The 21,953-nt window shown below is 43.2% G+C and overlaps 1 protein-coding gene across 11 annotated transcripts in view; it reads right to left on the reverse strand.

Annotated features, from left to right (window-relative positions):
* LOC146809242 (B-cell receptor CD22-like) overlaps positions 1-21,953 on the reverse strand; it is a 481,112-nt gene that overhangs the window by 127,537 nt on the left and 331,622 nt on the right. For 7 of the 11 annotated variants that reach the window (XM_085616059.1, XM_085616056.1, XM_085616058.1 and 4 more), the window contains one exon: positions 10,839-11,096. The exons of the other annotated variants lie outside the window; for them this stretch is intronic. In XM_085616059.1, coding sequence (XP_085472185.1) covers positions 10,839-11,096 — 258 coding nt within the window. The remainder of the gene's footprint in view (positions 1-10,838; positions 11,097-21,953) is intronic. 11 annotated transcript variants of the gene reach the window in all.

Consider the following 21,953-nt stretch of genomic DNA (forward strand, 5'->3'; position numbering starts at 1 on the left):
ACTCGACAATGACGCTGGACCTCTCATCAGTCTCCTCACACCTGTTTGCATCGCTCCAGCTGCGCAATGCAACTTCAAAGTGGATCCTCACAATGTTCATCTAACCAGGATTTAAGGTATTTTCTCCAGGGGCCTCACTGGGTCCCTGTAGTTTGCCAACGCTCCATCACAGTGGGACTAAACTTGTGCCGTTGGCCTGGTATGGCACAACCAGATATGTTGGCAATATTTTCACACAAATATTTATATATGAATATCTCTGTTTCTTCTGATCTAATTTTTTTAAAAAAATAAAATGTACTACATTTTTTTAAATCTAGTGTGGTATCCTTTTTGTATCATGTTTTCATCACTTTATTTTGTATTTTATTTGAAGAGCTGCACAAATGCTTTACACATTGCCTCTAAGTTAAGCCTGACGGCTCTGTGCCAAGCTACCAGGGGTGAGCGCAGGTTATTTTGAGGGTTTTATTGTGCCTTACCCTGTCATGGATAATTACTGCTTGACCAGGGCTTACACCTCAGCCATCCAATAACCCCATTTCTTACAATAGTCATCAGAAGAGTGGCAGACGTTTTGGATTTACAGTTTCCTTCTGTTGAAGTAAAAATCAACATCATCATTAAGGTAAGTCCAGATTATCCTCATCAGAGCCCTTAAATGAGGCCCCAACGTACACCTTCATGGTCAATGGGAACAAACCCTTTTCTTGCCTTCCAGTAAACAGATAGGGGGCACATCAACACACACACACACTCCAGGTGACCCTGCTTTACTTACCACTCTAGAGAACCAGGCTTTTATATGTAGGCTAACACCAATTCTTCTCTGACCAACCCCCAGACAAAAGAAATAGAGGCCTTAGGGGAGTGTTTTCTTCAGCTGGCTGTGCCCATCAATGCTAGCTGCCTACTAGGAAGATGCTCCCATGCCTCAAGGGACTCGGTCACTGAAATCTTACTGACAGACCTAGAGATATTCCACAATAATTCTGCACAGACAATTGAAGATGGCCAGGATGCAGTCAAGTATGTTGTCTAGTTGGGCCTGGAAAAAACTGTCTGCTTAGGCAGAGCAGTTGCTACTAGAGTACTGCTCTAGTGCCACACAGGGATGAAATCCACAGACTTCTTGGATGATGTTCAGGCATTACTCATGGACATGCCCTTTGATGGGAGATCACCTTTGCTGATGAGGTGGCATCCATCCTTAAATGCTTTAAAGAAATCAGAGCTAATGAATACTCCCCTCGGCTTTACACATCCGCAAGGAAGTCTCGACACCAATTTTGCACCTTTCAATGAATCACTAGGGTTATGAAAACAGACTTCAAGGTCCACAATTTAAACAATTAGCATCCCAGTCTTTTTGAGGTCAGGGATCCATGATTTAACACCCAGGCCCTCAGGAACAACCCACCCCATCCCCAGCCCTTCCGGCAGAAGCTTCCGAGCCACTTTAGTGGCAAATGACCACCCCGTGAGAGGCAGGATAAAACATTTCTCCATGGGTGAAAAATGATTACATCTGACAGGTGGGTCATGCAGATAGTCTAATGAAATTATTCCCCGTCATTCCTTTCTATTCTGTCACATCTTCCAACGTCATTTGAGTGGCTCTTGGAGGATCATTTGTCAATTCTATTGCAGGATGCACAGGCTTAGAGAGAGGGTCCTGGCCTCAAATATCAGAACTGGGAACTACTCCAGATATTTTATCATGTTGAAGAAAGAGGTAATCCTCATCTCAATCTATACCTTCGACTCCTCAATTTCAATTAAACAAACGCACACTGGCCCATCCATCTGCCCTGAATCTGGAAAAATGTATGATGCCGATTGATCTACAGGATGCCTTTTTCTGTTTACTTCTCCTGCAAGCCCAATTATGCTACTTGCAGGGGGCCATGAGCATTTTCATGCTTTGTGCTCCCTTTTCTCATTTACAGTGCCCCTCAGGTGTTCATGATGGTGATGGCAGTAGACGCTGCCCAACTTCGGAGGTACCAGTCTTCTCCTAACTCTACGACTGGCTGTTAAAGGCAGGTTTGTCACAGTGAATCTGTCACAGACCACCTCCAGGTGATGACAAATCTCCGGACATCACTGGGGTTCATGATAAACGTGCCAAATACACATGTGACTCTTTCGATGATGATTCTTTTCATTGGATTCATTCTGGATATAGTGCTGTTCTGGCCTTTCCTGCAGATGAATGAGTTCGGGATATTGGGCTATGATTTCAATGTTTCAGTCTCTATGTCCTGGGTTTCAATGAGGATGACTCTGAGGCTTCTAGGCTTACTTACTCCTGCATTTTGCTCGCCAGTCATTACCATATGGCAAACGCAGGCTTTGCTGTGTGATCTGAAGTGTCAGTGGGCCCAGCACCAGAGAAATCTGTCAGAGTTTCAGAGGAGGTAGCAAAGGTTCTGCAGTGTTTGCAGATCAACCACAAATGAGCCAGCAGCAGACCCTTCTCCCTACCTATACCTAGAACTGATGGTGAAGGATTTATTACTTCCGAGCTGGAGAGGTCGTCTGCCAGATGTAGCGATCAGAGGTTTCTGGTCTCTGTGAATAAATACTTCCAAGTCAGTTTTCTGAAGTTGAGGGGCATATACTTGCTGTTGAATGTCTTCCTGCCTTCCATCAAGGGGAGGCTGGTTTATGCCCCACCGACAACACCACTGCCATGTGGTATTGTCATAAGCAGGGTGGGGTAGGGTTCTGGCCCCTGTGCAAATGGCTTGCACCCCTGACTCAGCCTGGACCACCTGGGCATCTCCTTTACAGTACACACCTGGCTGGCTTTTTAAACACCAGCATAAAAACTCAGCAGGTGATGCCTAGAGGATCATGAAAGGCACGAGATGGTACAGGGTGTCTTTCAACCATAGGTGTAACACTGGCTCGATCTCGTCACCAGCACTGATAGTATGTAGTGGCTTGTTTAATGACGCATTCCATAGAGTGGCGCACTGGACATGTGTATTCCGTCCTGCCACTGCCTCTCCTGCCCCGCGCTCTAAAGAAGATGAGGAACAACCGGGCCCAAGTCTTCCTTGTAGCGCCGCATTGGGCCAGGAATGTGTGACACTCAGAACTTCTGGGCATGAACACCTGTCCTCTGATCAGGCTGCCACCTCAGGAGGATCTTCTGTTGCCGCAGCAGGGTAGGATCTTGGTCCTGAGCCTTCGCAATTTACACCTCCATTTGGGGATGTTGATTGTAGGCAGTTAACTGCATTCGGCCTACTTCCCAAAGTAGTGGATTTCATCTTGGCAGCCAGGATTCACTCTACAAAATCTTTTGATTCCAGGGAATTGCACATGTTTGGGCTTGTAGTGGACAGTATTCAGACCGCAACTGTCAGATGTGTTACTTTTTGTTCTCCACTCAGCAAGGCCTTGCAGCGGGCACTCTTAAAGGTTACCTGTTAGCCCTTTCACCCTTTTTGCAATTACCATTCTAGCCGTTGTTGTATGAATCACCTGTTGTGATGCATGTTCTCAAAGGTTTGGTCCACATTTCCCTCAAAGTATTTCACGATACCCTAGTAAGTCCTTCAACTGGTTCTCACTTTTGTTATGTGTACCCCATTTGAATCTTTAAACAGATGTCCCTCAACTCTGAAAACAGTTTTCTTTCTCTCAATCACGCCGGCTCATGGCACGGGTGAGCTTCAACTCTTGCAGTTCAGCCACCTTACAGCACCTTCTTTCATGAGAAATTGGTGCTACAGACTACAGCAGACATTATACCCAAGTTGGCGACACCTTTTCCTGTCAGCCCATTTACTACACTGATGACATTCTTTGCTCCACCCCACCCCTCAAAAGAGGAAGAGAGACTCCACTGGTTTGATCCCAAAAAGGTGCTGAGCTTTTGCATCAGTGGCGCTGAAGACCATTGAGTGGATGATCAGTTCTTTATAGAATTCTCAAGGGCAAAGAACCAGTGCAGAAGAGGAAGTTATGCAGGGGGATATTCATCTGAATCTGAAACTGCTATGTTTTGGCCAACAAGCAGCCCCTTGAGGGTTTGAGGGCTCACTCCGCCAGCGCCTTGGATGCTACTATCGTGCTGGAACATGGAGTGCGTGTCCTGGATATTTGACTGGCTCCTACAAGAGCACCAGTGCACATTTAAAAAAAAAAACTACTACCCTGACAGCCAGGCCTGATGGAAAGGCATTTTAGCTGTTCAGTCCTGCAGGGTTTCATGTTCAAAGTCACTCCACAGACCCACCATTGTATTTGTTCTGACGTTGAGGAATCTGAGCTTAGAAGCATCCATTAGAAAAGCAAGTGACTTACCTTCAGTAACTCTCTTTTTGGTGGATACCCTAATCCCAGAATTTTTACCATCAGCCTACCTCCCCATTTTGTGAAATTGACTCTTTTTCCATCTAAAATGGTCACAATTTAGAGATCTGCACACTGGTATGAACAACTGGTCTTTGGGTTGCTTTTTTGATGGTGCTGACAATGTCCAGAAAGAACATGATTTCAGCACGCTTGAGTGGCACCTATATGCGATGTCAGTCATCACTTCTGGGGTGGAATGGAGTTAACACAGACCCACACATTACCACCCACCAGTGTGCAGGTGCAATGCTGAAAAGTCCTCCAGATCCAGTCTGGCATCTGGCATACGGGGACGTTCTAAAGGTAAGGACTCTGCGGTTAGATAGACTATTCACCAAAACGAGTGTTACTGAAGGTAAGTAACTTGTTCTTTGTGTGTGGTTATGCAAATAGCCTAATACAATATAATTGTTATAGCATCAGTTATGACATTTCAAAGTGAAGATTGCCACATGTAGGCAGAAACACTTGTCGCTAAGCTCTATCACAGAATTAGGACAATACATGGATTCCCCCAAATCAGTCACATTGGTGCAGCCAAGTGCTGTCTAACTGCAAGTCTTTTTTTTTTTTTTAATTTTTTTATTGAGCAGAGCAGAAAGGTGCCAAAATACACATTTTCAAACACAACATTTGGACGACCACGCTTGGACAAATCATTGATACTTAGTATGTTGACAGACTGCTTACTAAACAACGTACAGGGTGCTATGTGTTTTATATGCTATATCATACCATTCTGTTGTAAATTAACAAACTGACGAATAAAGTGCAAATGCAGAATGTAACTAGAAAATCACATGTATCTCAACTGTGATATAAAATTCATCTTGAGTCACTTAAAACAAAAATTAAGTTCTAGATTAAAGTGCAAATGCAATAGCAGCCGATAATGTATCTTAGCAAAATAGAATACTATTAACATCAAATATGAATATTATCACCACATAAAGTGCAAATATAATAGCAGCAAAACTTCACTTGAAAGAAAACCACAGTATTTCAGTCATAAAATACAGAATATAAGGTGGGCTAGGTAAAGTGCAAATACAAATAGCAGCCAATAAATAGCATAATAAAATCACATTGAAAAAACAAAATTTTCGTCATTGAACCCCTGGGTTGTACGTTGTAAATCATATAAAACTTATAAAAGTAGAAAATCATTACCAGAGTCCCCTTGGGGATCAATAGGAGTTTTATGATTGAAGCTGTCAGAATGAACACCAATAAAAAATATATAATACTCTTCGACAATTAAAAAACCCGCGTCAACTCTACGACCTATCCTTAAGTAGGAGTAGTTCTTGACATTTTTTCCAATTTTTCCCATATTTCCTTATAACCCCTACTCTCTGGGCATATGCCTCCTCAAATTTCCAAATCCTTTTCATTTTATTAAACCAATTTAAGTGATTTGGGATCTCCTTAGATTTCCAATTTTGAAGTATCAAGGAACGAGCCACCATACAAGATATAGCTATAAAAACCCTATCAGAGCTAGATAAGTTGGCCTCGTCCCTTGAATACCCGAATAATGCAGTTTCAACCTGGGGAAGAACACTCATCCCTATAACTACTCCGATATCGTTAAAGATCTCCCCCCAGAACTGCTCAAGTTGCGGGCATGAAAACAAAATGTGCAGCCATCCTCCTTCCTCCTCCTGGTGGCAACGGAAACACCTATTGAGATGGTCGGGATATCGTTTCTGAATCTTAGCCGGGGTCCAATAAGCGAACCATCTTGATAGAAAGGACATTCTTTTAAAATTAGCAGCACGTAGGGACCTATGCCCTAGAAGGCACAATTTTTCCCATTCCTTAAGACTGAATCTACATCCAGTATCCCTGGCTATTTTTTCAATATGGCAGACTATACCCTTTGCCTGTTCATCCTTCCGCAATACAGAATACCATTTCCCAAGTCCCGAATACTTGAAATCACAAAGTTCTACCATGGTATTATGTGGAGTATTCAAAATGCCCTCAGTATTGGAAATAAAATGAACTATCCGCATATATTCGAGAAATGTGGGCTTTCTACAACCTTCTGCCCTAACCATAATTTCTTGCCAAGATACTATTTTGTTATGGGCAATGAAATGTTTAAGTTGAGAGAACCCACAGTCTTCCCAAATCTCAATGTGTCTTAGTTTCAGATGTAGGCCAAAGCTATTACACTCCCCCAAACCCAAATATTGAAAGCCTGAGGAGCTATTTTTTTTAAAGACTGCTTGAAGCCTAAACTGGACTTCTCGTAGAGACTTGTAGCGGGTCTTCTTTGGTAATTTAGCAGTTTTTAAAAAGGCGGGTGTTTGCGTTCCCCCTTCTACAATCATTTTATCAACAAAAAAAACTATCATAGATGCACTTATAATGAATTAGGTCCACCACTAAATTCAATAAGGCTGCCTGATAATATGTCCGTACCTGCGGAAATGCTAAACCCCCTTGATTTATGGGCAGCTGAACTGTAGCTAATTTTACTCTGGGGACCTGTTTTGCCCAAATAAATTCCCTAAACAATGTATCTAACTCATTAAAATAAGATTGATTGAGACGAAAAGGGACATTTAAGAATAAGAAAATCAATAGGGGAAGAATGGACATTTTAACCAGAGAGACTCTCCCTATAATAGTAAGGGGGAGTGCAGACCATTGTTCAAGAGAGCTTTTTATCTTCTGCTTAGTTCTAAGATAGTTTAATTCAAATAATTTCTGATACTGGTTAGTAACATAGATACCCAAATATCTTATCGGGTCAGTTTTCATGGCTTGGGCCCTCAAATTGTTAGGAAAAACGTTGGGATCGATATTAAGAGCCAGTATCTCGGTCTTTTTTTCATTTATTTTGCATCCACCGATTTGTTGAAAAAGGAAGAACTCTTTAAAGGCTAGCTCTAGGTTCTCTTTCGTCGGGGTTGAATATAAAATGATGTCGTCAGCGAACAACTTAACTTTTGACATCCCTGGTATAGGAGAAAAAATAGCAGCATTATTACGGATTGTTAAAACCAGGGGTTCAATAAAAAAGCGAAAAAGTAGCGGGGAAAGCGGGCAACCCTGCCTGGTTCCCCGTTTTATTGTAATTTCCCCTATTTGTTCCTGATTAATAACCACCCTAGCGCTAGCACCATGATAAATATTCCTTAACATATTAATATTCTGTTGTGGAAGACCAATACGACCTAAAGTTAAAAACAATGTTTGCCAATTCACAAGATCAAAGGCTTTTTCAGCATCAACCATAATTATTGCGGCAGGAATTTCGTTGGTATTAAAAAAGTCTAAGGCATGAATTAAAAATTGAGTATTAGTAGCCATAGATCGACCTGCTATAAAACCTGTCTGATCCTTATGGATTATTTCTTGAGCAGCAGGAAGGAAGCGCTGATCCCATACTTTCATCAAGATCTTGTAATCAGAATTAAGTAGGCTGATTGGCCTAAAAGAGTTCACATCTAATGGGTTCTTATCTTTTTTCACAAAAGATATTATTATGGATTCCTTAAATTCAGTTGATACAGTTCCACCCTTTCTAATATCATTAAAAAGTCTCTTTAAGGGAGATACCAGCTCTTTAATAAAAACCTTATAAAATTCAGTGGGAAATCCATCCAGTCCACATGCCTTACCCTCTGCCATAGAGTTAATTGCACTTATAATTTCTTCTTCCATTATTTCATCGTCTAATTCTTTAATTCTGTCCTCTGAGAGCCTGGGAAAATCAACATCCATCAAATACTTCCGAATTTGTTCGTTATTAGTCGGATACTCTGTTGAATAGAGCTGTCCGTAATGATGGAGAAAAGCCCGTGAAATATTATCCCTATCTGATACAACTAGTTCTGTAACCGGGTCCCTGATGGAAGTGATTTGGGAGGATTCCATTTTTTTCCTGGTGGAATTGGCTAACAGCTTCCCCATCAACTGACTCTCTTCATACATTTTTTGCTGATAAATTTTGGAGTTGCATATTTCCTCCAGGATAAAAAAATCTCTTAGTTCCCTGCTAGCTTTATTGAAGCAGTTGGGGGAATGCTGTAGCATTAAGGCATATTCTTGATCCACCTTATTCTGAAGGTTCTCAATTTGCAACCTCCGAGTTTTGGACTGACCGGCCATGACAGCTATTATTTGGGCCCGGGCCGCTGCCTTGAAACCTCCCCAGACAGCAAAGGGGGTGGGGGAATTATTGTTAACCTCAAAATATTGTACAATCCACTCCCTAAATCCAGTAATCCAATCTGCGTTTTGAAGGAGGAGGCGATCCATCTGCCACCTAGATCGTTCCTTATCTCCCCCCCCCCCCAAAAACAAGGAAACCCCTACAAGCGCATGGTCAGAAAAGGAATTACTACTGATCCATGCATTTGTCACCTGTATAGACCTTGATGTTAATAAATAGTCTAATCGAGAGGCCGAAGAAAAGCGATGGGAGTAGAAGGTAAAGGATTCCATTTCTTGATGGAGATCCCGCCAAGAATCTACGAGCCCAAACTGTTCCATAATTCCCCCCATTATTTTTTTGGTATTGGGCTTCAACTGTCTTTTGTTTTTATTAGTGGTATCCTTCCTAATATCCATAATCTAGTTAAAATCCCCCCCTAGAACAATTTGTCCAGGAGAGCTAATCAGCCTTTCGTGGATCTGGGTCAGAGGTAGGACATTATCGGATATTGGGCCATAATAATTGATGAAATTTATTATCCGACCCCTAATTTTAGTAATTACCCAGATCCATCTTCCCAAGATATCTCTATGTACTTGAAGAAACTCCCAATCCATTCTATTAGAAAAATAAATTGCTACTCCCCTCATTGCTGCCCCTGAAGAGGCAAAAAAAGCCTTTGAGAATTTTTTAGGGATAAACAAGTTGGGGGAATTAGACTTAAGATGGGTTTCCTGAAGAAAGAGAACGTGGGGGTCCAGAAAAGAGGCCCATCTTATAAGTGCACCATATTTCTTTTTATTTATTATCCCATTGGTGTTCAACGACAGAATCTTACAACTACCAAATGTCTAACTGCAAGTCTATCTTCAATCCTTCCATCAACCTCAGTTTAGGAAAACTGATGAAGGCTGCAGCTAGCTTGAGAACTGAACTTCTCAGTCTGCTAAGAGAGCACAGGAAAACTGCATTCTGTCGCAACTTCTCCTCGCGCTTTGAGTTATACACAGCTCTGCTCCGCATAAATGAATCCACACATTTTGTGAATACCGACAAGGTGAAAAGAAATCTTTCCAAAACACATAAATTAATGTAACTGACACCTTTACTTAGCAATATTGCCTGGATATGTTATAATGTAATATCCAACCATGATAGCACTCTTCACCACGAACAAGACTTAAGCTCCACTCACACACAGAGATGGATCAGGTGGAACAGCGGAACAAGGGATCAGAAGCGCAGGCAGGTCTTAGGAAAAGCTTGGGACTCATGCTGCAAGTCTTCAACTTTTTATCACTGTGGATGGATCTTAGTGTGATGACGCAATAGATATTATAATGCATCCGAAAGACAAGGGTTTGAGAAATGAGCTACATATGGGGCTATTTTTGGTTGGACCAGTTCCCTAGACATATAACCACAGGATAAACTGTAAATTAAACATTCTACCAATTGAGGCCTAAACCTGCAGACATTTCGGGCTTTCATTTAAACCTGACGTCATCTGCTGCATGCACCACCCATGAGCAGTTTCAGGACTCGGACCATAGAAAATATGGGATACCATAGGCCGTTCCCACAAGCAAACCAAGTCAACTTTCAAGACACTAACATTGATAAAGTTGTAAAAAAAAAAAAAACAGAACTGCATGATAATGACGAAAAGGCCACATGGAAAACTGCCACGCAGAGATAATGTGACAACATCACTCGTTATTAGTTTCTAAATGTTTCTTTTCTCTCTTCTTTATGCCAGATACTGCGGATCACTTTTCACAATGGTGAATTAGTAAATAAAGACTGCGGTGGTCTACCAAGAGCAAGCGCTGATGAAGGCACGGCTGTTCTTTTGAAATGCTAAATGCATGTTAACACCAGGAGTGTCTAAGAAAGTATACTGAATGAATTACTTTAAGGTTGTTCTTGACAGTCAATTCTGTAACTGGTTTGAGCACAGAGGAATACTGGTATCCCTAAGGGAGGTGATAACATTTATATGTGATGATATTTTCAGTAGCATGCTAATGTTATTGGGAAAAGGGTTTTCAAGAACTCGATTAAATATGTGCATGCATAATCCCATATTGAGTTATTACTGAGAAGTTATGTATTTAAAACCTCCAAATTCCGTGGTTTCACACTGATGTATCCAAACCCTAAACCACAAGATTGAAATTAATGATATTGCCACCTAGGTGAATAGGATAGTGAAAGTGAGGACAACACGGGTTAATAAAGACAAACCGCTCTAAATGTTATAGACATATTAAAGATATTAATTACACATACTCACAATGCACAGAGACATTGACAGGTGCTGAGGACGAATTCCCGAGGTTATTGCGAGCCATGCAGTGATAACGCCCGGAGTGCTCAGCTGTCACTTCCTGCCATTGCAATTCAGATGAATGTTCTTGCATCCGGTGGCCATCTTTGTACCAGGTGTAAGTGGTCACTGGAGGGTAACTACTGTTAACCGTGCATGTTAATGTCAGAGGAGTTCCTTCAACGGGAGTGGGTCTCACAATTACTTGAATTTCTTTGGGAACATCTAGAAAACAGAATATAACTTTATGTTCTTTGCCCAAAGAGACGCCCCACAGGCGGTCAATGGACGTTTTTGCATGGACAATCCCTTGCAAAGCTATAACAGTCAAGCAAAGCAGCACAGCAAGCGTGCAGGTCTGAAGCTGTTGTATTGACCTATAAAATTACAACTCGGAGGGGCAATAAAATGTTCTAATAAACGGACTGGTACAATGAATACCATCTAGGTTTTTATGCTTCACCGCAGACTGGAAGTCAATCTGTGCAGCTGAAACAAATACAAACTGATACAAGCATTGACACGTCCACAATCCTCGCTTTTCAATAGTAAAATCTTCCCCACCAGTTGGCGATTTCCCTGTTTGTTGAGATGAAAAGAGAGATAAGGAAGGAGAGAATGAGTCGAAATTGGGTTGGATGGATGAGGAGATGCATGAGAAAGTGAATGCATTGATAAAAGAGTGAATAGGTATATAAATGAGTCAGTGCATGGATGATGGGAAAAGTCTGAACTAATGAAACTGCGATTGAGTGAGTGCATGGCTGAATGAATCTACGTAATGTTAAGAGTGCATGGATAGGTGAGGGTGTGGTGCTTGAGGGTGGCTGCAGTCCAGCTTTTGGCAGGAGGCTTCTCTTCCCTTCCACTGCAACTTTCATACTCATCCTTGCAATCATTCATCCACACACCCCAACTCTCACTCACTGCTCAGTCTAGGCACTGCCACTCACCCATCCATGTAGTCACTCCCTCAGGCATACAACCACAAGGCACTGATCTTCAGGCAGCAAAGGTTATATATATATATATATTAATTTTTTTGAGTCGTACAAATTTGATTTGCCAATGCGGATTTTTATGAAGCACTTCCTGCCACAGTCTCGTGACGTTATAATATTTTCAAGGGGCAGGTGCTACTTTGTCCCAAAAGGATTTATTTGATAATACTCCCGGCAGGTAAAACGAAGCCATCAATGAGGGAATTCAAAGCCTTGGATTGCAGGGAGACGGAGCTCAAACTAGATTAATAAATCCCCTAAGGAAAAATAAAAGAAGAGTCTGGGTGGCAGCAAGGCAACTTTCGTTATCTGGCACAATCGGAAACCCACTTCTCTATAAATGCCTTCAAGCCTCAAAGTGCCCATTATTGGCAGATGTTCGACCTGAGAGACAGTGTGAATACATTTGAAAAGAAACTCAACGTGTTAAGAGTTGCAGTGAGAACAAGAATACAAAGGTCTGGCAACTGAGCATCTAAAGTAAAACGCCACCCTGTGCAACCGATAATGCTTGAGAGGTGGTGTGGTGCCGCATACAGACCCATTCTCTAGCATGGCCTCTATCTGGCAAACTCAAAAGTGAGCTAAGCGTCTAGGAGCTCTCTTTTGTGTATCATCTCACCTGTGAAGCACCAGTGTACCATTTAGGCACCCTCTGGGCATCTCTACTTGCAGGGGCTCATCTCACCAGCAAACAATGAGCTCAGCAGATAAGCTCAGTCATTCAACAGGCTTTGTGGTCTCATTGCGGACAGTTTAGCGGTCTGTGGCAGACGCACTACCACTAATACTTAAGTTGTACTTAGATTGTCTGATGATTGGATGCTTACCCCTCTCTTCTTGCGCTTGTCCTGCCCATAGAATTCTTTTGTTATCACTGCTTTTGTATAAATACTTTCTGTGGTAAGTGGAAAATTGTTATGTTGTTGTTTGATCTCACGTGTAATGTAGAACTTGTGTTTATTTCATCCTTGTGGATGTTATGTCTTGTTCTGCAGTTTGGCGGCTGAATATAGAATTGCCTGGATGGATGTCTTCCACTTTATGAGTCCTACTAAGATGGAAAATCTGCTTTTCGAATGCACTCTGTTGCTTCCTGTGCTTGTCAGAAGAATCTTGCTGAACGCTTCCACTGTTGATGTTAGAGACATTTTTTCCCTTTCTGAATCACTGATGCAATGTGGTTTTGAGGACTGATGACAACAGAGGACAGTGCTTCTCTGTTCATAGCTATAGCTTCTATTGGCTTCCCTTCTCCACATGCAGAGGTGCTCTCGATACATTCAGAGTGTCCCACCCTTCCCTGAGCCTGCTTTCACTAGTAACTCTGCAAGCTTAGATGTGGACCTGGGATAGCCCTTACAATATTAGTGGGCACTCATAGGGAAGGTCAGTAGGATGCTCTGGTTTATTTGTAGTGTTACTGTTTTATACACATAGGGGAAATTTACCTCAATGTGTAGTTTTGCAAATTAAGCCTGCAAAGTCTAGTAATGTATCAAACTAGGTTGAAACATGTGCACCAAGTTTGAATATGCAGGTCCTAAGAAGCCAAATGTACACCTTATGGATTGACAAGAATATTCATATTTCTCTGGTTCAGCTTAAGATCAGATTCCAAGTGTTTTGTTCGGGAACAAGCCCTTAAAACTCATCTAATATCATGAAAAAATTATATAAATATACATGAGCAATTTTTGATTAAAAAAATACATTTAAAACAGTTAACTTAGCATTTGTGAATGTGAGAGTTCATTTGCAGGTTTTGTCGACTAACAAATAATAAAAATATTCAATAATATGATGGATTGACCCATTCATTAAAAACCTACCTTTAAATGTTCTCTGGGGTGTGGAACCCCATCATTTTGGTTTTTGTGGTGTTCACTTTTAAGCCTCAAAGATCATGTAAGCAAATTTGTTGAGCAGTTTTTGAAGCTCAGAAGGTTTACAAGATAGGAAAAGGGTATCCCACTATCCTCTCGAAATAGCAGTGCTGGGATAGAACATCCACCCAATCTAGGGACATTGTTGACACAGGTGTTAAGATGGTCAACCATGCCATTCAAATATAAAGAAAATAAGGTTGCTGAGCGAACACAACCCTTGCTCAACTGGTAGTTGATTAGTCAGCTCACTACCTTGCCCTTTCCTGACTTGGCAAAATTGTTCTTGTGCAAGCTAATGGGAACATCTAATAAACAGAATGAATTCCCATTGGGGCAAGGGTGGACGAAAGTTGCTACCTGGGGACTAAATCGAAAGCTGCCCGAGGTTCATGAAAGCCATTAACAAATAGTCCCTGGAGAGCCTGCGGTACTTTGTGGCTAGCAGACAGAGTCTGAAAATTGGATCTACTGTACTCACCCTTCACTGAAACCCAGCCTGGAGAGGGTATAATATGCTAGTCTCATCAATCCAGTCAAGGGGTTTATCAAGGATTTGTCGGCAGAACACCTTCTGGATTTTATCAATTTGGCTAAGGGGCTGGTTGTTGTTTGGGACTGTTCTATCATCTTTTTAAATAGTGGAATTACCCAAGCGCCACGTCTGAATTTGGAATTGTCCCTCCTGCCATAATTCCATTGGTTAGAGCATTTATATTGTGACCTAATATAGCTGGCTTTGACCAGTACAAGTCACATGGAACTTTATCTGGACCAGGTGCCTTCCCCAGTTTCAGGGATTGAATGGCCCTAAGTGTATATCCTCAAGTGTTAAATTAATAGGATCATTATCGAATTGGGCTGTTCCGTCCTGCATTGCTGGTGTATCCACCACTGTCCTTGATCTACTTGGGGTATATATCTCCGTAAAGTGGTCTACCCACTGCTATGATTGCACAAAGAACTCTATAAGGTTATGAGCTTTGGGGCAACCATTGGCAAGTATATGCCAAAATGTCTGGGGGTCTTTGGATTTCAAGGCATCAACCAAGGTTAGCTAATTTTGGTCAATCCAGCTCAGCTTGGTAGAGGATATGGTTTGCTTATATTTTGTGCGCACTGCTCTAATTTCCTCACAATGCCGACAATACTAAATCCTCTGGGCACATGGTTTCTAAAGCTTTGTCATTGGTTGCTGGTCAAAAGTTCTCCTTGTTGGGACTGGCCAGCGAGTGAAAGCAATTGCTACATAGTTGACTTGGCAAATAGTTTCAACTGACCAGCTGTTGGCCAGAGGAGATTGGCTACAAGGAGATTTGGGCTGCTGGGAGGCATCTTGGCTGGTTGTCTTGGCTGTAACATCTATAACAAAACTGATTGAGGATTAGACTTCAAGGAGCTTGGTTTGTGCCCTTTCCCCTTGAAGAAATGTGTTAACTTAGATTTGGTGCCTTGTGGGCCAGACTGTTTAACCTCTTTGTCAAAATATCCTCACCTCCTCTAGCAGATTATCAATATCTTTTAAGGTAAAGTTCTCTGTTGAGTGTCTCATAGCCAACTTAGGCTCCTTCACAGATCTAGGTGCAGATTTAACAGCCTTGCCTTTGCCCAGTGTGACCTTAAAATGCTTCTTTACCAGAGGCAGTGGCCAAGGGTAGTGGCCCTGCCCAGCCTCCTCCTGACGCTGACGGCACAGGACGGGACCGCCCTTGTCCCAGGCTTTGCCCGGGTGTGGCCTTGTGTATCACGCCAATCGTGATAACCAAGGCGGTTTTGAGCATGGTAGCTGGAGGACCTGCCCCCTGTAAGCAGCAGTAAGCAAATGCGTTTTATGATGCATTGGTTGATGGGGGATTGAGTCCCCAGATGCGGTTGGAGTCCAAGGGGGTAGAGTATTCCAAAGGTTGCCTTCCATGTGGCCTATGCAGCCAGATAACCAATGCACTTTTGAGTGCGCTCAATAGAAGCCCTGCCCCCTGGAAGCTGCAGTCAGCAGCCACAACACCTGGCTCATTGGTGGATGGGGATTGAGTTCCCAAATGTGGTTGGAGTACAAGGGGTAGAGTACCCCAAAGGTTGCCTTGTATGTGGCCCACTACTCTGCTGGTGCAAGTTAATTACTCTGCTTTCCAGGAGACGGAACAAAGGCCTCTCCACACAAAAGGAGTAATTAATACCCCTTCACTTAGTTCCTGAGAAGAAAGTGATGGGGAGCAAACCCTCTTGATGGCACCCATTTGGATTGCCCCAGTATGCTGTAAGGAGGGTTGGAACAGAGATGGAAGGTGATGTAGCACCCCAGGATTAGCCAGGGATGCCTGGCATCTAGAACTTTCCACTCATTTAAAACCTCTTGCATAAGGGGGGAGACAGAGAGTTGGATACTGGAATTGGATGGCAACAACAGCAAGATGAGCTGGACAACCCCCAATGCCCTAATGGACTAAGCACTCTGCCTTCAGCTGAACCCAGTATCAGTGGGTCTCTCCGTGTCCAGTGCAAGATTTAATTATATTTTCAGGGAATGGGGTATGTGTGAGGGCCCCTTTCTCAGACTCTATGGGCCCATGACCCCATCCCTAGCCCAGCAAACACTGTGTATGGGGGCCTGGGACTCAACTCATGGGCTCCCAAAACCAACAGTTGAAGGGGAGCACTGTTATCCCCCTCCCCCAGTGATGATGGGCTAGTCCCCACTCCCTGTGCCAGTGTCTGGGGGGGGGGGGAGGTGGGAGGTACGGCCACCAGAGAAGCAATGAGAACACAGCTTTCGGCTGGGGCAGCCTCAGTGGATTCCCTAGACTGTCCCCAGCCCAAGAAGCACTCAGGAGTCCGGCGGGCACGGAACCCAGGATTAAAAGTTAATGGAAAAATATATCCTGCAAGGTCACAGAAGAAAATGGAGTGGTCGAACTCGCTCACTTAATATGCATGCTCTGTGTTTTGAGCGCTCCACAATGCCCTATGGGACCTGGAAACAATGATAATTTTGGCTTTGTGATGCCCCCTGGAAAAGAAGGGCACAACCAATAGATGTCGTGGGGACTTCAATAGGTGCAGCGGCCACTTCCAGAAGTGAATTACCAAGTGACCCTAATCCTAGGTCTGAGGAGACATGCCCTTGGACATGTCCAAGGTTTTACAAGTGCACTGGCTAGAGATTTTGCTCTACAGCCTGGGAGATTGAAAACGTCTAGTGGCTGGTTCTATGGCTGCAGTTTACGTGGCCTAAATGTGTCAAAGAAAGACACAGACATGTTATGTTCATTTTGAATGCTCTATTATCAATATATTGCTAATAGTGGTTTTTGACAATAATGACTGCATTTAAACATGGTTAAAGAGTACAGTGAAATAATGGATGTTTATAATATGGATTATTGGTCTTTTAATGTCGTGACTCTAGACAAAGTCAATAGACTTGCTTTATATATTGATATCATGACCTTTGACAAAGTCAAGCGGCCTGCTTCATTTAAAGTGATACTACTCCTTTATTTTGATGTTCTATCTAATATAGGTGGAGGGGTACTGCGATCTGGGGTGTCATGACTCTTTAGGGGGCAATTGTGACTTCAGACTGTCACCCAAGGTAATATATCATTGTTAGACCTGGCCGTTTTGACAGGATTAGCCCCAAACGTTTTGAATTTTGCCTCCTATTTTTCTGACCCTTTTTTCGTTGGCTATAGGATTCTGGGCACTTTACCACTGCTGATCAGTGCTAAAGTGCATATGATCTCTGAATTAAATTGTGACAATGATTGGTTATTCACGATTGGCATATAGGGGGTATACCATTTCTTAAACAAAACATATTCAGTATCCTCTATCACTAGGAATATGACAAATAAATTGTACAGGTATTAGATGTTACCAAATGAAAAACACAATGACACCAAACAGGATTGAAATTTAGACACAGTATCTCGTTAATCATATATCGTGAAACAATACAAATAATAACATATCAAGGGAACGCACAGGACTGTCATGCAACACATACATAAATGAATAAACCAATAAAAACAAATACTTAAAACGTATCAAGACTGTGATAGATTAAATACGAGAGACATTACACAGATTAACATACAATACATAAATGAATCAATATATGATCCGTAGAAAACATATCTATTGGAGCAGGAATCCCATTTTGCGTGGATGTATAGTCTGCTCAACATAGGTAAGGAGCGCTTCCAATTATCGTCAACGTTTCGACCCAAAGAGATTAAGTGTTTGTATAAAACATTAACACGGGTCTTCTTCAGGACTTGGAAGCAAAAAGAACAGCCTCTGATTAGGGAGAGGCAGCCTCAACAGGAGGCATTCCATTCAAACATTATAAATTTAGGCTCCCCAACAGTGTCTAAAATTTGGTGTGGGCTTGCTTACCTTTATTTTCTTTTGGAAATTGTGCAACTCCAATCAAGGTCAGAATCATTCTTTCCTTTTTAGTCTGGGTCTAGAGAATATCTCACTGCATTAGTATTGTGGTCCGACTCCTCATTGTATTCAGGATTCATATTTTTTTAAGTTGAGCCTGATCGACCTATTGTATCCTTATCTATGGGCGCTGGCAAACCCACCCATTGCCATTGGTTTTTCCTTCAGCCAACATGACATGCTGGCCTTCTATTGGTCCATTCCTTTCAACTGTCCCGTCTCTGGGGGCTTGATTCAGCGGAGGCGATTTCACTAAGTGATTTATTTTGTTGGCCATCCACGCTTTCTTTTCACACAGCGTGCGATGGCCCCTCCTCCCCTCTGGTCATTGAAGCTGGCTTGTTCCAATTAGCAGGCAGAGCAGGCTGGTGCCCCATCATCTACCAGGCTCAAGACTGCATCTTGGGTACGAGCTATGTCACCTGGTGTGCTTGTCAGCAGTCTGAGATGGCTGCATGAAGACTGCATGAGGAGCGGAACAGGAGGAAAGGAGAAGGCGGGAGTGGGACTGGTAATGCAATTAATTGAAATATTTCTGGAAAAAGCTCCGCCGTGTATGTTTTCGATACTTCAGTGTAAACACGATGTTTACTATGAACCATTAACAAAGCCTTAGGGCGTGATTTATAATCTGGACAGTTGAAATCCCCAAGACTTATGGCTTTTCCTTAAAAAGGTTAATCCTATCTCCTAATACATTAAGCCCGGGCGGCGAAGTTAGCCAGCTCCATTTGAAATAATAAGAATGACAGTAAAAAATTTATTCGGAGGGACATCATAGTCGAGTTCAGGGCATCGGGCCCATGGGCGTCCGCAGAAATTTTTCCAGGGGGGGGCGAACCTGGCAAATGAAGGGGCGTGGCTAATGTTAATGGGGGCGGGGCTAAATGGCAGACAATCCGGATTGGGTAATGTTCAGGCCAACCTGAGAAAAACAAGCATTGGCATAGCCAATAGGTCTCGCCTTTGGGACCTTATGACTGACTCACTGACTGAAGAACTTATATAGCGCACTTCTGCCAAGGCGTCTTGGCGCTGGGTAAGTATGATGCCGGCAGTATAAGTATTTAGTTCTGCAGCAGGTCCCAAAGGCGAGACCAATTGGCTATGCCAATGCTTGTTGTTATATCTGGGCATGTTAAGAGGCTAGGGGACTGGGTCTCGATGTCAGGTTGGGAGCACAGCAATGACCTACTCAATTTGAATGCGTAGATAATACAACCGGAGGGGTGAAATGAAAGGTTCACTACCAGGAATAACAGGAAAGTAGAAAGTTACGCTGGTTAGAAAGGTAAGGAGGGGTAGAGGCAGGCATGGTGGTGAGGGGAAAAACAGATGCATGCTAGGAGAGCGCTGTAAGGGAGTGAGGCGAAATGGGAAGAGGCACTGAAGGTGGGTCGGGTAAAGACCGTAGTGAGGCAAACAGAAGGGTAGCGAGGGGTGAAGGATAGACAAAGAAGTGAGGTGTAGAAGTAAAAGATTCAGGAGCAGAGACAGGTAAATCAAAGCTGGAGAGGGGAGACTAACGCAGTCGTAGAACCAAAGAGGGCCAGGTAGAGAGAGGGAGAGGTGTGTCAGAGACAGGTAGAGACAGCTGAGGAAGAGGGAATAATAACGACTGAGGTAGACAGGCGAGGTAGAGGGGTGCGTTAATATAAAGGAAGTGCAGAGATGTGTCACAGATGTTACTGAAGAGGAAAAGAAGTAGAGATATTGAGAAAGAAGTAAGGCACAAAAAGAAGAAAGGGGTGAACAGAGGTAGAACGAGTGGAAGGGGAGAGAACACGTAGAAGATGAATGGCAGGGTAAAATGAGCGATCAGGCAGTGAGTGTGAGGAGTGGGATACAGAGGCATATGTGGCAGTGAGCGCGAAGTGCGGGGTACAGAGGGATATGTTGTGGCAGTTAGCGCAAGGTGTGGGGTACAGAGGGATATGTCGTGGCAGTTAGCGCGAGGTGTGGGGTATAGAGGGATATAAGGCAGTGAGCGTGGGCAGGGCCGACTTTAGCGCTCGTGGGGCCCAGTGCGATAATGCTTTTTGGCACCCCCAATGACCACCTCCACTACAGGTTCTTCATAACCATCCTTTCACAGCGCCCCTCAAGCCTCCGTAACCATTCAGTCTCAGGTGCATTTAATTCATTTTATAGCGCCGCTCCTATCAGTGTAAGGTGTCACAACACTTTACATCACACAGATTACATAGAGACAATCAATCATAGGTGTGTAAATCAGTGCATAGGAAATGTACATAAGAGAGAGGACAAGAAGGTGTAGGAGTCACATGTCATCCATACAGGTAGGCAGCATAGTTTAAGAGTGCTTGGTCAGGAGAATCAGAAACCTAGAATTTAAAACCTAGCACCATGGATGGGGGGGTTCTCTTTATTAATAAGAATTGATTTCTACCCAAATTAACCCATTTTGCCACATTAGGATAATGAAAAACTGGGGGGAAATCATAACGCTCTAGCCCAGTTTGCATGCATCTTTGCTAACAGTTACTTGCTCACTGTTCCACATTAGGATTTTAACTCATAAAGTGTTATCAACAATATGGTCTCTCTGACAAAAGTGTGACCCACTGACCTATTTACATTACATTATACGCACTTTGTGAGCTGCACGTTCTTTGCAGCAAGCATAGTAACCCTCTGCGCTACCTTAGGATGAGTAGAAACTTCCACTACACAAAACTGTGATCTCTCCCTCTCTCTAAGGAAGTGCATTAATCACTGCAGTCATTTAGACATTTTTATAGGTGGCTGAAAGTTTCTAGGAGTCCAGGAAAGAAGCAGGTGCTTTTAAAATCATCATATTAGGGCCCCCTACACGAAGTCAGCAGCCGGTGCGGTGGCACGTTCTTTGCAGCAAGCATAGTAACCCTCTACGCTACCTTAGGATGAGTAGAAACTTCCACTACACAAAACTTTGATCTCTCCCTCTCTCTAAGGAAGTGCATTAATCACTGCAGTCATTTAGACATTTTTATAGGTGGCTGAAAGTTTCTAGGAGTCCAGGAAAGAAGCAGGTGCTTTTAAAATCATCATATTAGGGCCCCCTACACGAAGTCAGCAGCCGGTGCGGTGGCACCGGTCGCACCGCCCTAGAGCCGGCCCTGAGCACGGGGAGTGGGATACAGGGGGATATGAGGCAGTGAGCGTGGGGAGTGGGGTGCAGGGGGATATGAGGTAGTGAAACACAGGGTCGGGACGTCCTGCCAGACATGATAGGGTGCATACTGGCAGATAGATATGTTATTGACACAAGTCTGTGTACGTTTTAGTGGGATCTGAAATCCGGTCTATGCTGCAACCTCAGTTTTTGACTTGGGAGAATAATGCATCGACCCCCCGCCCCCCCCCCCCCCCCCCCCGAACTTCATTCAGAAGACCCCTTGCTCTCAGGCTACAGAGTGTTCAGGGCCGGCTTTAGCGCTGGTGGCGCCCTGTGCGACAAAGTTTGTTGGCGCTCCCCACAGACTGCCACACTACTACCCTTTAACAGTACAGTACCCCCTCAAGTCTCCATAACCACTCTCTCTCAGATGCATTTAATAGTGCCACCTGTACCAGTTTAGGGTGTCAGAGCACTTTACATCGCAAACACTACTCAGATGCAATCAATCATAGGTGTGTAAATCAGTGTATAGGAAATGTTACATAATACAGAGGACTGCAAGGTGTAGGAGTTGCATGTCATCCATACTGGTAGGCAGTATAGTTTAAGAGTGCTTGGTCTGGAG

This window comes from Triturus cristatus, chromosome 7, assembly GCF_964204655.1.
Source record: "Triturus cristatus chromosome 7, aTriCri1.1, whole genome shotgun sequence".
In the NCBI taxonomy this organism is placed as follows: Eukaryota; Metazoa; Chordata; class Amphibia; order Caudata; family Salamandridae; genus Triturus; species Triturus cristatus.